This window comes from Drosophila eugracilis, unplaced genomic scaffold, assembly GCF_018153835.1.
Source record: "Drosophila eugracilis isolate 14026-0451.02 unplaced genomic scaffold, ASM1815383v1 contig_47, whole genome shotgun sequence".
In the NCBI taxonomy this organism is placed as follows: domain Eukaryota; kingdom Metazoa; phylum Arthropoda; class Insecta; order Diptera; family Drosophilidae; genus Drosophila; species Drosophila eugracilis.
Window position 1 is genome coordinate 655,807 of NW_024573338.1, and position 15,390 is coordinate 671,196.

The following is a 15,390-nucleotide window of genomic DNA, read 5'->3' on the forward strand; positions in this document are numbered from 1 at the left end:
GTCAATAACAACTGTATATAAGTGATAATTTTAATTAACAAATTTAAAACTTATATTAAAATTTTGTATATTTATGGAAAGTATATTTTCTGGAATATGTTTGGAATATTTAGGGAATGTATATTTTGGTATTATCTGAAGAAAGGCTGGGGTAATTTCGGCCAGTCTCGCCGCGGCCACACTCTTTATCAGGTCGAATCCAAGGTAAACTCCCATAAAGTATAAAAACTAAAGATAATTTTCTTGCCAAGCTATCAGTACTCGATACCAAGTACTTCTAGCCACAGTGTAATATGATTAGTGCTTGTTTTCGTAACGTACGTATGTAGTGGAATTACATAAAACGCAATTGTTTTAAGGCCAGCAAATTTTTTTTATATGCTGGTGACGAAGTGGTTGTCATTGTGAGTTCACGTCCGTGTGCCTGTATGTGTGTGAACTTGTGTTGATTTTGTCCGTGCGGGGGAGCGAGACAGCTAGAAAGGGGGCAGCGGTGGGGGTCTTCAGCCACAGAGTTTCGATTTTCCATCCATATATCTACACTCGCAGCGGAAAAAGAGAGTGAGCTAATGTGAGAGAGAGGAGCGCCCCGTCTGGTCTGGGTACATTTTACCACACTGCGTCTTTGTCTGCCGTCGAGTCGGGATCTCCGCGTCTGGTGTGTAGTAATATTATTCTGATTATTCAGTTTATTGTGCATATAATTCAATATATCAATACCCCGCCCCTATATTATTATGAATTAATGTCATATATGTGTGTGTCCGGGTATAAAGTGCAGTTATGTTTGAGACAACGAATGTCTATACCGCAAAATCTACATTTTTATCCCCATCATTGTGTTTTAAAACGCCAAAGATCAGCGTAATTGCCAAAAACCAGCCAGCCAACAAACGTTTCGTTAGTATACATATTCATATAATCAATGTGTGTAAAGAAAACGAAACGAAGGGAAAAAAAAGAAAAAAGAGCATTCGATGAAGTTGACTGCCATGACTACGCAATAGCAACAACAAGAGGGGCACCCACACACACACGCGCATACCTATAGCTAGGTGGGTCCTCTCGCTCGCTCTCTTCGCCTCTCAGTGCCGCTCTTTGCTCTCTTTCGGTATCTTAGTGTATGTGCTCGGAGACTCCATAGGAAAAGCGAATATTTTGATGTCTGCTTGCTTGTGTGTATATGCGTATATTTTTTATAATTTATTGTTTTAATTTCTAAGGGGCGGAGTGTGACCCCAACTTGAGAAACGAACACCGACCCTGCCCAAGTATGAAATATACTAGCCGTTGCTATATAGCTTTCGATCGGAGTTTGGAGTTGCTCCTCCCTGGGCAATACACACACACAGTTGTGGTCAAAATAATAGCTAAATTACGGAAATGTGGTCTTTTTTTTTTGTTGTGAACCATGTTAAAGGGGAGCCCCTTAGAGGCCTCTTTTTATAGATACGTACATGTGTTATCGCTCCATTTAGCCTTTTAATCTATGTTTAGAAATGCACTTATCTTATCTGTATAATAACATTTACCACAAATACCGTAATCAAACAGGGTGTTTTTGTGCTGTTTGGAATATAAATAGTGAGTGGTGTCACACATGGTGGACATTTGAAACTACTTTAAAAGGCGATGAAATGTATGCTATACAAAAAGGAAGGTTAACTTCCGGTATAGAGAATATATTATAGCATACTTCACAGCCCTTCAGAAGTAATTTTAAGCCTTGACAACACCCAGGGGAAAAATAGTAGAAATAATTTATGTTGCTCTATTTTTTTCATGAGAATTCTGTTCTTTTAATAAGAAATGAGACATATTTTCATACTTTACTTTTTAAAAATGTTAACTAAAATGCCTTTCCTAAGTACCACTAACTTTATTCTTCTCAAATATAAGTAACCAACATTTGGCAATATCTACAAGCCAAAAAATCGTTTACAGCACTATTATTTTAACTGCAACTGTATATTGAACCACAATTACAACCATTATCGTTAGAGGATAGCCAAGCATTTGTATATTGTACTGCCTGCTAATTTTTTACGTCTAATTTGCATTACATTGGCATTAATACCCATTGGCCGCAATTAAAACCGGGCTTTATATATATATTTATATATAGATATAGACCTATATTTCAATATCCCACATATACATACATTTATTGCTAACAAAACTTAACCAACCCAAGTAATTAGTTTCTCAACTGAATGTAATAGCAATGTTTTCTTTTACTTTTATTTTCTTTGTTTTAGCATACATACAATATTTTATTGCTGGTTTTGGTGGTAAATTTGCATTGTTAACGGCCGCGGCCAGACGTGCCCCGCTTCTTTAACACACACGTCTCTCAAATGAATACCGATCATCAAGTGTTTTCCCCTATATTGACTCTCGTATATAGCCAAATGTAAAAAAAAAAAAACAAAATAAAAATAATAATAAAAAAGAAATCAACAAATAGCGATACTGATACCGAAAGCAACTAAAACGAAAGTGTATACTAAATACAAGCCCGTATGTACCACATAAGACTGCCATCTGCCCTTTGCGTTGCCGTGCCGTTGACACTTTTGTATCTGGCTGTATTCGTATCTGTATCTCAAACTCACTGACCAACTACTGCAAGCGCAACTGCAAATGCAAATGTAATCTGCAAACTGCAAACTGCACACACCTGAATCTCAGCTCAGCTCAACTTTTAAACGTTTAATCCTCGAACTGCCTACAAAACCAACCAACCTATCAGCCAACCAGAACCAATCAACAAACCAACCTATCAACGGTCTACCGCAACTGGCAAACCAAACGGCTTTAGTTTGTAAGCTTTGTTTTTCTCTTTTTTTTTTTTTGTAAACCTGTTAAAAACGATAATCCTTATCTGAAAAGACTGAAAAGTGAAAAGAAAGTAATAAGTACGATTAGATATCTTGTAACTATTTGTATCTGTCCTTTGTTCTCCTAATGGTTCCAATACAATCGATCTAACCCATCCATTTATGCTATATACTATATACGACAACACGACTTTGTCACACTGTTTGTTCTTACTTTGCACATGTTCGTTTTCTATTTTACGCCTAGTATTTATATTACCTACTTATAGAGCACACACACACACACACATCCAAAACACGGCCCATGTACGTTAAGTGTAACCCCCTTTATCTGTCGCTCTCTTGATCTGGAATCTTTCGATTGTACTAACTGCCCGTCGGGCGATATTTGATAAGTTTGTAATCAGTCATTCGACCCTAAACCTCGATCCATCCATAAACATCCTCCCAGAAACCAAAACCGAAAACGAAACTTAAAACTTAAACCCGTACCCAATAAACAGAACCACTAATATTGTTTTTGTTCAGTTGACACTTTCATGTAAACACAGACACAAATACAAATACAAACACAACACACACAAACATTTAGAGATAAATATGTATGTATATATGCGAGGGGCGGCTTAACGATGGGTTATCGTGTTTAACAACTGAAACTGGAAACGCTGGAAGTGTAAAATTTATCGTTACCACTTATCATTGGCGGACGGAGTCGGCGGAGTTAGCTCACATATACACATGCATATATACTACCTATGTACCCGTAACTGTTAACTTTATATAAATACTTATATACATACTATATATATATATATCGTATCCGTATCTGTATCGGCAGCTTTTCCACATACCCCAAATACATGAATTTATATACATTTATATCGTACTTATACCAATAGTTGAAAAACTAACCACGCACGTATCTCATCTCAATTCCATATAATTGACAACCTATTAAAGCTACACTGTTAAAAACAAACTGAAAAATTGTTGCTGTTTTATTTATTACGATTACAAAACAAATATTTACATATATTCACACATAAACAAACAAACAAACACACACACACACACACCCGTATATATACATATCAATATATACACATATATACATATTTTATTATATTTGCCTAAGTAAGTATTTTGCCTACTAGAGAAACCATAAATGTTTTGTTATTGAGCATGTTGGCTTGTTGGTTGTTTGCTTTCTGTTCTGGAGCGCGGGTCCGGCTTAGAATACTCCTTCTTAAAAAATAATAATAATCAAAATAAAAACACAAAAACGTAATGAGAAATACCATAAAAATCTAGAGCTTACAAACCTAATTCCGTTTTCGATTATAATCTGTGTTGGTGGCATACGAATTGAACGAGTTTTACTTTTTGAAAAATATACAAAACTAAAAGGTTCTTAGATGATTTTTATTAACAAGACAAAGAATAGAATATCTTGTATCTTGGGGTTTCAATTTGCTTTTCTATTTTGAAGAATTCTCAAAAGAAATTTTTTAATATTTTGTTTTATTTACAATTACAAGTTTTAAAGAGGTATTAACAATTGTTAATTTTAATTTCATTAGGGACTCAAAATAATACACAGCTATTATAATAATGGAAATCATTCTTTTAAAGTTCAGAGCTACTGTATCTTTTTCAAAAAGTGTAAGTTGTTATCAATTTTGTAGTGCCCCAAATTCGTGCAGATTGCAAACGGAACCGGGCTGCCTAGTTAAGTGTACAAGCGGTCACTTTATAAGCAAATCGTCTCGTTTCCTTCTCGTTTTTGTTCCCGCCCCACAGCTGAGTGAATAAAAAAGAAAAAGCCCAAAAGAAAGCTCTCGTCCAAACGAAAGTCGAATAGCAACATCAGCGGCAGCCGCAGCAGCAACAACAACAGCCACTGCAATTGCAACACACGCAGCAGCAGCAGCAGCATGCTCAACTCAAATGCCAGCAGCGGCAACTTGGGCAACGGCAACAACATCAGCATCATAACCACCAACAACAATCATGGGGGCAGCAGCCGTCGACCCTTTTCCCGTAATTCCTCATCGGTCCGCTCGCATCGCGGCGGTGGGGGCGGATTGGGTAGTCGTATGCTCTACTCGCCACACCCACATCAGCATGCCCACTCGCAGCAGCAGCAACAACAACAACAACAGCAGCAGCAACAACAAGGGCAGCAGCGATCCAGCAGCAACAACATCACTCTTTTACCTGGACACAGTCCCTGGTGCAACGTCAATTTGAACGGCAGCAACGGCAACAACAACGGTGGCAACAACAACAATAACAACAGCAACAACAACAACAACAGCAACAATGTCAATAACAAAGATGCAAACCCAAATTGGTAAGAGCCGAGAGCCGCTTGTGTTTTAGAACCATTTTCCACATATTCTCACTCGAGATCGAGTTATATCGAATCGAGTTTTATGTTAGCCTTAAGTGACATTGAAAAAAAGCGAATTTGAAACGTAACCCCCTCCAATCCGAACCGCTCCCAAAATCCACCCAAAAAAGAAAATCCATCCATGATTAACAAGACATATCCTTGTAACTTCCCCCACGACTAGAACAGTTTATCTACTTTCTATCTCTATCTCTATTACACCTGAACTGAAAAAAAAACAAACCGAAAATCGCTTTTAGGCTAAAGGGAGAATTTTGTAATTAATGTCGCGTTCAGTAGTGCAACCAAAAACATTTTAATTGGTCCTAACCGTTGAATTTTCGAAGCACTAAACAAAACCAAAAAATAAAAGCTTGCATCGCCAACTTTGATGGCGACACATAATGGATATATAGTATTATACCGTTTATATACTTCTCGATCATTTGTAACTATCTTGCGTTCTCTTGCGTACTGTACATTTTGTGTTTTGTTCCTCGTCGAAATTGGCACTTCTTAACCCCCATTCAGTTACCATTACCAAACATAAACATGCATAATACTAATTACCGTTGTAACTATCCCAGCATTTACATCAAATACTACTACATACAACATACTCGTACATACACAACCCCACATTATACTATCCAGCAAGAATTGAGTTATGATTTTGATTAATGTTTTTAACGTATATGTACATTTTCTAACCGCTTTTATTACCATACCCCAAAATTTGAGCAGTGTGAAGTTATTGTAGAAAAGATACCGTATTAACCGAATCAGAAACTCTTGATTCCCAATTGTAATAACTTAAAGAACGTTCAATGTTTCATAAACTTAAGATCAAACAATACAGTTCCCTAAGAAAAATGCATGAAGAGCACTTGAAAATGGCGAACCAAACTTATTACGTAGTATTTTCTCTTTCGTTTCGTAGTCGTTTCTTTGTCCCAAAACGCTTCTTCTTCATTTTGAGTAAAGCGCGCCTAACGGACTTAAGTACTTAACAACTTAACAGCATGCTATCTCTTTCCCAACCCCTCTCTTGCTCTTTATCTCTCTCTCTCCTTCTCTCTGTGGCCCATCAAGAACATCCCCAAGGACCTACCATAATCGCTATCCTCCTTCTCTTTACCACTGACTTTATATTGTGTGGGTAGTTGGCAATTACTACTTTTACCTTTAAGGGCTTTTAGACTCTTTAGAGCCATGAATCAGTCGTTAACTTAAGTAAATTCTAATTGATTGGCCAAGGAAACAGCATCTACGACGGAGTCATCGACAATCGATTACAGCAATTAACAATTACAAAGCGATTTGGGTGGGTAAGTGCTTTTCATGCAGCATCGAAAAGGGGGTATTTCAATCTTAATTTGAAGTACAAATTAAAATTATAGTCGGTTGTCGCTCGTAAGTTTCAAATTAAAGATGAAAATAACAAAATTAAAAACTTATTGCCATTATTTTGCTTAAAAAAGTTATATTATTAAAATTCCTGCATGATTATATAATATATTCCTATTCACTCTTTAAAATAGTTCGTTATCAAAGAAAACCATAGTTTTTGGCAAAAACATATTATATAATATTATAATAAAATGTAAGTTTAAAATTTGTAAATTTACGAACGACAACTGTTTGTTAAAATCAGAATTTACCAGTCTTAACTTAACTTCAAACTTAAATTTTTTAAATCTATCCATCAGTTAGGGTTGCCACATGCTCCCAATTTCAAGACCTAACCCCCACACTCCACAAATATTTTGATTTAAACTACCGTTATTTTATTATTTGATTTAACTTTCTTTCGTTCTGCGCATAGTGTCGCTTCACGTTTTACGCTATACGTTAAATTTATATTAAAAACAAAAAGCAAAAACCAAGAACAAACATAAATGCGATGATAAATATGTGAAATGCAATCGTGAAAAGTGCAAGCAAAGTATGAATTTAGTTACAAAATTTCCTCTTTATCCAAACCGTACCGTAACTAGTTGTAATTTTTTTCAATTTCGACATTTTATGAATGATGCATTTTAGTTGAGTTTCTTGATTGATAGCTAAGTATATTGACGACTATTGATTGATCATGTATTTTGCTTAACTTTGCGTAGGTCGAGGCGAACCGAGTCGAGTTTTGCAAATGATCAACAAACTCAGCTTAATGTTTTACTTATTTATTTGCATTTTGCACACTGCGGCTTAGAATGTTTGACAAACCAACCTCATAGAAATTCCAAAAAAAAAAAAAACAACCAAAAATTATAATTCTATTAAACAATGAAAACCGACCAATTATCGAAATATAACAGTTAAATCAACTATTTTTAAATAGCTCGAGCATATCCTTCTCCTTTTGATTTACTCCTCGCTCTCTATCTCTCTCTTTCTACTCTACTCTTCTACTACTGACTGTTTGTGTGTGTGTGTAACTTTAAGTGAGCCACAATAATAACAATAACAACAAGTACAGCATTGTATGGTCATTGTCACACTCTGTTTATCAAGTACTCTTCTTTGATTTGTCGTCTACCTAAAATACAGCTGTGTTTAAATAAATAGCAGAGATTTAAAAAATTATCAACAAAATAACAATTTTCGAAAAAGAAATGTTTTTTAATGCATTCCTAATGCATAAATTACCTAAGAGATTTTTTACTGAAACTTTAAAATTTTTTGATATGCTGCAATTTTTTTAAATACGGCTGTACGTACATAAATAGTTGTTATTTGATTTCTAGCCAGTTGCAATCGCAGCTTTTGCATCTAGTCAGTAAGAGTTGCATACTACCTACTACGTTACGTTTTACGCTGACACCGGCTTACGTTACGATTAAATTATAACGTTCGGCGCTTAGACACGCCCCTTTTCCCCCCACTCTCTTGCTGTGCGTGTACATAAGTAACTATACATAGGCATAAGAACTACTACATATGTATATGGTGTGTGCCCAGCTCGATCACGATCTTTTGGATCTCCGTTCTGTTCCATTTCCGTTTCCGTTTTCACCCCGCTAAGATATATATATAAAAAAAACAGTAATTCGTAATAGCTTTTTCACAGGCTGAAGAAAAGCTCAAGCTTACTTACCGTAACTTACGTACATACGAGTTGTTTTTGTAACAGTTTATTTACGTTTTCGGTTTACGTTCTCTTTTGTATAGTTTTGGAGCATGACCAGCACTCTCTCTCTCTATCTCTCTCAAATATATATATACGTATCCAATGTATTTCTCTCGTGTTTAGCTAGTGAGAACGGCCTATTACGTTACAGTTGCCTTTTTGCCGTTACGTTAAATTTGAATAGTGTGAAGAACAGTGTGTGCGATTGGCGTTTCGTTGTTTTGATTTCCGTTTCCATTTCAATTTTTGGTAAGCGTAGTGTGCATAAAAACAAAGCGAGCAACAAATAAATAAATAAAATAGCAAACTAACCAAATTTCCACCTAAAATGCATTCAAAACAAAAGAGCAGAGCTAAAAAAAAAAGGAAATAGAAAAATCTGCAAACGATGTGAAACTAATTAGTACGTACGTATTTGTTTTATACTAAATGTGTGTACATATCGATATTATATATATATATATCTATATTAAACTAATATCTAATTATTGCATTTTGCCATTTACATATATATTATTTTTATCTTTTTCGTTTTTCTTTCTTCTTCATATAAAACCAAAAAAAAAAAAATCGAAAACTACTGCAAAATAAAAAAAAACTATATAAATAACGTATGTGTGTGGCTACCACTCTGCATATATACACCACTACTACTACTACTACCTACTACCTGTACATGTAATATGCATACAAATAACTATATATGGGTTGTGTTTAATACTACCACACACTGCTACTGCATTGATTTGATTGAACAATTTTCAACTGTATCTCGTACAACCGAATATTATACTCTCTATATATACGTATATATGTATTACATATTATCTAAAACAAACTGCAACTGCAATCCTCAAAATCGAAAATCCAGCGATGTACAAACAAGTAATTCTAGCGGAACTTGTATTTATAACAATAGCAAAGCGCATCATCATCACAACAACAGCAACAACAATGGTCACACTCAGAGCCACAGTCACACTAATCACCCCCATTCTCCACACACCCCCACCATTCACCAACCCCACCCTCAAATGCACACCCACCACCCGCATTCAAGTCCACCTCAGCAGTATAACAGTTACCGCCAATATCCACCGCATTCCCCGAACTCCCCACACAGCAACGGTCATACTAACAGCAACAACACTAGCAACAATCCAAGTAGTCAGCGTCCTCCTCAACAGCCTTATGGTAGTACTGTCCATGGCAATCAAAACCAGAATTCCTCCTATCCCAGTTACTACGAGATGTGTCCGGGAAGTAGTGGATCACAGACCCACACCTATGGATCCATGTCCGTTTCCCTGGTGAGACTGAATCCCGCCCGTTTGTGCCTAACGCTAGGACCTGCCACGCCACCATCCCAGCGCGTAGTATCCTTCAGCCATAGATCCAATTCCAATTCCAGTTCCAACTCCAGTTCCAGTTCCAATTCCAGTGATCAGAATCATTATAGCCCACCGCCACGTAGTCAGTACCATCATCCCAATCCACATCAGTACCAATACCAGTACCATCCGCAACAACAGTACCATCCATTGCATAACCCACAGCAACAGACTAATCGCCAATCCCTCCCGCTAACACGAACGAATTCAAATTCAACCAACGCAACAACTTTCAATTCAACCAATCCAACAACAAATAGTAATCCTACTGATGTTGTGAATGTAAATTCTTGTACCGATATAATTCCTCATGGGTCTTCGTCTTCGTCTGCGTCGTCGATGCTGCCCCAACAACCACAACAACAACAACAAATTAATAACGCATCCGCACCCATCAATAGCCACAGCCAGGGACAGGGACCAGGAAACTCACCCAATCTTGGCCACAACCATCAGCGTGGCTACAACAACAACAACATCAATATCAACACCCGTGGTATCGGGAATGGACTCGGTAATGGTAATACCAACGGACCACCCGAATATATGAACTACCGTCGTGGCCTATGTCCTGCCCTATCACGGGACTACTCTGGCAATGGCAACGGACACGGCCACAATGGACGTCGCTATATGTCCGATCATCTCAATAACGCCTCCTCATCCAACGGCCTCATCAATAACGGACACCATCAGCGCAACTACAACGATAGGAACTTGAATAACGTAAGCGGACTGAAACTTTTATTGGATCTTCAAATTGGTGTAAGAGAAATATTTGTAGAGATTTACCGAAAGTATGCAATCATTTATACACACTTAGGGTAAACCTGTCAGATCATTCGACTAAATCATTCGTATTTGTTGTTAGCTTAGTCAGGAAACACTTTTTTAAATGGATCTCATATTTTTCACAAACCCGGATGTTAATCCACTTCCTTTCACGTCCCACCAGCACTTTGGAAACTCTGATCAGGGTGGACCGGACCATCGGGACAGAGCTGAGGGCTCGTCGTACAACTTTATCCGCAATGGAGGTGGTAGCGGAGGAGGGTACGGGCGCAATGGATCGCATTACCAGCACATGTCTTATGGAAACAATAATGGTGCCTCCACATCCTCCGGTGGGCAAGGGCTAATGGGAGAATTGCCTTCAGGATCAGGTCTATCGGGTTCTTCGCTATCGCTGAACAACGGACCCGGCGGCCTCAACTCGGACAGTCCGTCACGAAAGCGTCGCCGCATATCCGGAAGGCCCCAGAACGGACCGCAGCCACAGCACCGCTGTCTTATGGCCCACGTAAGTGTTTTGTCGAGTGTGTCTCCTCTGGAAGAGTTCTTACTTAATATACAATCCTTACCAGATGCAGCAGGGAAGTCCTCCACTTCGACGTCCACGATTGCGCGATGTGGCCACCTCCACGCAGCAGCAACAGCCGTACGGCCAGCAGGTTCACCATCCTCAGCAGCAGCCTTCTAACTACCACCCGATGCACCACCATCAACCCCAAACCCACTACGTCCCTCAGCAGCAGGTGCCACCGCCTCATGTCCAACGTTCGCCGTGGGATTTAGGCAGCAGTGGAGGAAGCACCAGTGGAGCAACCTCCAGCAGCTCGGTGGGTCCCATTCTGCAGCAGGTGCAGGCGCCTCCGCAGCCACCGAGTCACCAGCAAACGGTGGGCTATCCACCGGCACCACCACAGCCTGCCTCCCTTATGGTGGACCTTAATTTGAATCAGGTGCCTGTGAGTCTCCAGTTGCGTCCGTCGGAACCCTTCTGGGCCTCTTTCTGCACGTATCCAATTCCGGCGCAGGCTAGGTTGGCTCCATGCCACCTGCATGGTGTCTACACGCAGCCCTTCCCCACCGCCCCGCCACCCGGATTGGCTGCTCCGCCGCTCCAACAACAACATCAGCCACTTATACAAGGTGAGTAACTATACGGTGAGATAATACCATCAACTAATGTCTCTTCTACTCCTTTAGCCCAGCAAATGATAGCCCAGGCCACGTTGACCGCCCAGCAGCAGCAGCGTGAGGTGGTGGCCATTACGACGACCAATCTGGGACCCATTGACGCTCCCGGTGCCCATGGCCATCCTCACGCTCATCCACATGCTCATCCGCATCCTCATCAACTGCCGCCGGGCATCCACATCACCCCTCTGAGTGGAGCTGCGGCAGCGGCTGCCACACACCACCTACATTCCACGGCGGCAGCTGCAGCGGCCGTTGCCGCTCAGGCCAGCGCCCAGATGTCTGCCGGGCCGCAGCAGATCATCATTTCGTCGGATCGCCGCACATTCCCGCCCCACCGCCGCATACCGCGCTTCTGGCCGGCTAACCATGGTCATCGTCATGTCCTGCCGCCCCAGTCGCTCGCCGCCCACCAGGCTCCGGTGCAGATCCAGGCCACCTCGGGCATTATCAACCCGGGCTTCTTGCTCAACTTCCTGTAAGAATATTTAATCATATTGTACCTTGACCATAAGTTAATCCACCTCTCATCGTTTTACAGGGCTATGTTCCCGCTATCGCCTTACAACCAACATGATCTAAGCTCCGGCGACACCAATGAAACGGAGAACTATGAGGCATTGCTCAGTTTGGCCGAGCGATTGGGCGAAGCCAAGCCAAGGGGGCTCACCCGCAATGAGATTGACCAATTGCCCAGTTACAAATTCAACCCGGAGGTGCACAACGGTAAGTGGTCACAAAGAGTACATTTCGGAGAAACTTATAGAACCATACTAAAGGCATTCAATTTGTATAAATATTACTCATTCGACTAGTGGGTCCAAATATGTAAATTTATTATATTGCTTTTAATCGAGACTGGGATGCTTCTTTGCAAATGCAAGTTTCTCATAGCAATATAACTTACATTTCTTTGATTTTTTTACAATCATTTGGGGAGGTGTACGTAACGTATACGTGATAAAATTGAAATTATGCCCCAAAAAGTATGCTATTTTAGCTATATTTACCAAAATATTAGATTATTTATTTCCATTCGTATTTTAAACAAGAAATCCTTTTAATCTTAATAATTTAACCGTGTAATCTTCTACTTACTGACCCAATCATCTTTCGTCTAGGCGATCAATCATCCTGCGTTGTTTGCATGTGTGACTTTGAGCTGCGTCAGCTTCTGCGCGTCCTTCCCTGCTCCCACGAATTCCATGCCAAGTGTGTGGACAAATGGCTGCGGGTGAGTACCTAAAAAATATACCAAAATGCAATTAGAAGTCTAAAAATTATGATTCTCCACCAGTCGAATCGCACTTGCCCAATTTGTCGTGGCAATGCCTCCGACTATTTCGATGGCGCCGATCAGCAGCAACAGGCGCAGGCAACAGCCGGAGCTGCGGCTGCACTAAGCAGCACATCCGGGGGAAATGCTGGAGTGTCGGGATCATCTGCGGCAACGACTGCCACCGCCAATCCTCAGCAAAGCCAGGCGGCCTAGACCCCTAATCATATTCCACAACACCTCTCCAGCTTTGGCTTTTCCGGGCGATGAGTGGACAAGGTGAAGGAGTTCATCGGGATGGAAAGTTGGCCAGAGGCGGGGGACCCTCCCACCACCGCCATCACTTGATGTAACGCGCAACGAATCCAACTGCCAAACCGTCGACGCTTCCTCCTCAGCTGTAAGCCCCCGCCCACCTGGCCAAAAATATGATAGAACCAACCCGCTCCTTCCCTCAACCACGCCCTCGCGCAACTTGACGCCTCTTCAATAGCTTGTCTTAGACATTAGTTTGTATGTGAGTAATGGTAACCGTAATTAGGAGTAACCCATATATGCATACCACCAAGAATTCAACTATAGTTAAACAGCGTATATAGAATATATATATATATAAATATATATTTGTGTGTATAGAGAAAGATAAAGCCGTAAAACAAGTGTCTGTATATAAGCCAAGATTTGCACAAAAATTCATAATAGATTTTCTTTGCCTTTCACACTCGAGGATACCCTATAATCCATAAAAAAAAAAACAACTATATACGAACAAACATAAGTGTATTCAAATGCCTGGCAGCGGTAACTTAAAGTTCTGATAAATTTGGGATATTCAGGAATTATTAATCCCCAAGGTAGATGTTGATAGGACTTTGAGGCTTACCGTTTGCCAAATCAAAATGGTTTATCTTGAATTGTTGCTGTCCACACGCATACCTATGAAATAACTCTATATTATAAAGTATATAAATATTTAAGGAAAGCGGAATTTTTGAATATTTAGATTTGTGTTTTCTGCTTTTGAGTTAGGCTTGCATATTTGCTGCTTCCTCTACGTATTTTGTATTTACTACCATTAATTTTAGTTTTTTTTTAACAACGTACTATATTTATCCTTATACGACATACATACAAAAAAAAAAAAAAAAAAACAAAACAAAACCAGCATAAATATAGTGCATTGCATTTTATACTAATTGTACGAACTGAACCCACTGAAGAAGTTCTTCTTCTTGCACTAGCAAACAAAAAAAAAACATTAAAACAAAGAAAATTATATCTTTAGAAGAGGAAAAAAGATCGTATATATATATTTTTTTCGTTTCTACTGTTCGAAAATCTAGTAACTATAAACGGAAGCAACTAACCTTGAAACATATAAGCAATCTTTGAAATCGACTAAACCGGATGAGCAGGAGGAGGACGATAAGCGTTTCAGCAAATATACTATATATATATATATATAGATGCATACACAGAACCATATACACTAAACAGGAGGGAAAGCAGCAACCATATAAGAATTTAGCATACAGGCATAGAAACATATGTATATTGGTGGGCTTATTAATGTATTTGTAGTAGATGTGTGCGTAATTAAACTAAATGCAATCGCTATGAGAACACAAATATCGTATAAATCGTAACCAGACTTTTCCAGGGCCAGCGTGCGTGGGTAGGTTGACCTTGACCGCCCATTGACCAGTCCATCCACTTCCGTAGTATTTTTGCCTTTTGAACTGTAACGTCTGTAGCTCTAAACACAAGCATTAAAATACTTACTCTACATACACACCTTAACCTCCTTCAATGTGACTTGTCTATTAAAATTTGCATCAGATGCGAGTATTACGATTATCATATATATATATACATACACACACATACACACACCCAGATATATAGAGAGTTTCCTTCTGATATAAGAGCGATTCAAGCGAACTACGTGCACTAGCCTTTAAAAGCCGAAGGACGACAGCAAACAATTTTTACCAATATACATGTACAAGTACGAGTACCATACAATAATTATCTATATCTATCTATCGATCGGTATAAACATAACCAATTAAACGTGGAACTAAACCAAACGAGAAATATGAAGATGAAGAAGAAGAAGAACAAGTAAATTGAAATGATTCCTGCCCTCCATTCGTATTAAAAAACAAAAAACAAAACCATTGAAACTAACTCAACAACTTTTTATAGCATATATATACTATGGATAGCATTGATTTTTTGTGAGAATGGATATACATAACATTAGTTTAGCCACTTCGGGTAGGCCATAAGCCGTATCTATTGGGTCATCCGTTGCTTATAGCGAGAGTTAGCAGCACTTTTTTCCTATCCTGAATTCCCCCTTTCTGTCCCAGCTCCCT

General features: G+C 39.3%; 1 protein-coding gene across 10 annotated transcripts; it reads left to right on the forward strand.

Moving 5' to 3' along the window:
- The first annotated feature begins 155 nt into the window (after nt 1-155).
- On the forward strand, nt 156-13,768 carry LOC108109728 (transcription factor mef2A). 10 transcript variants are annotated; one of them, XM_017218394.2, is made up of 10 exons: nt 156-204; nt 2,259-2,824; nt 4,644-5,196; nt 9,234-10,479; nt 10,709-11,051; nt 11,113-11,685; nt 11,743-12,211; nt 12,275-12,459; nt 12,855-12,967; nt 13,031-13,768. In XM_017218394.2, exons 3-10 carry the CDS (start codon nt 4,778-4,780, stop codon nt 13,223-13,225), a joined length of 3,543 nt encoding a protein of 1,180 aa, XP_017073883.2. In that variant the 5' UTR covers nt 156-204; nt 2,259-2,824; nt 4,644-4,777; the 3' UTR covers nt 13,226-13,768. The 10 variants fall into 10 exon arrangements, with proteins under 10 accessions (XP_017073883.2, XP_017073918.2, XP_017073901.2 ...); XM_017218412.2 differs by lacking the exon at nt 156-204 and adding an exon at nt 211-317; XM_041819210.1 differs by lacking the exon at nt 156-204 and adding an exon at nt 364-658 and having other exon boundaries at nt 10,709-11,053; nt 11,118-11,685.
- Nucleotides 13,769-15,390: the final 1,622 nt, after the last annotated feature.

Excerpts from the sequence above, each read along its gene's own strand:
- LOC108109728 (XM_017218394.2), top strand. The coding sequence starts at position 4,778 with ATGCTCAACTCAAATGCCAGCAGCGGCAACTTGGGCAACGGCAACAAC. Across the intron at positions 5,197-9,233 it reads AAAGATGCAAACCCAAATTG|CGATGTACAAACAAGTAATT; the intron begins GTAAGAGCCGAG and ends TCGAAAATCCAG. Across the intron at positions 12,968-13,030 it reads GTGTGGACAAATGGCTGCGG|TCGAATCGCACTTGCCCAAT; the intron begins GTGAGTACCTAA and ends ATTCTCCACCAG.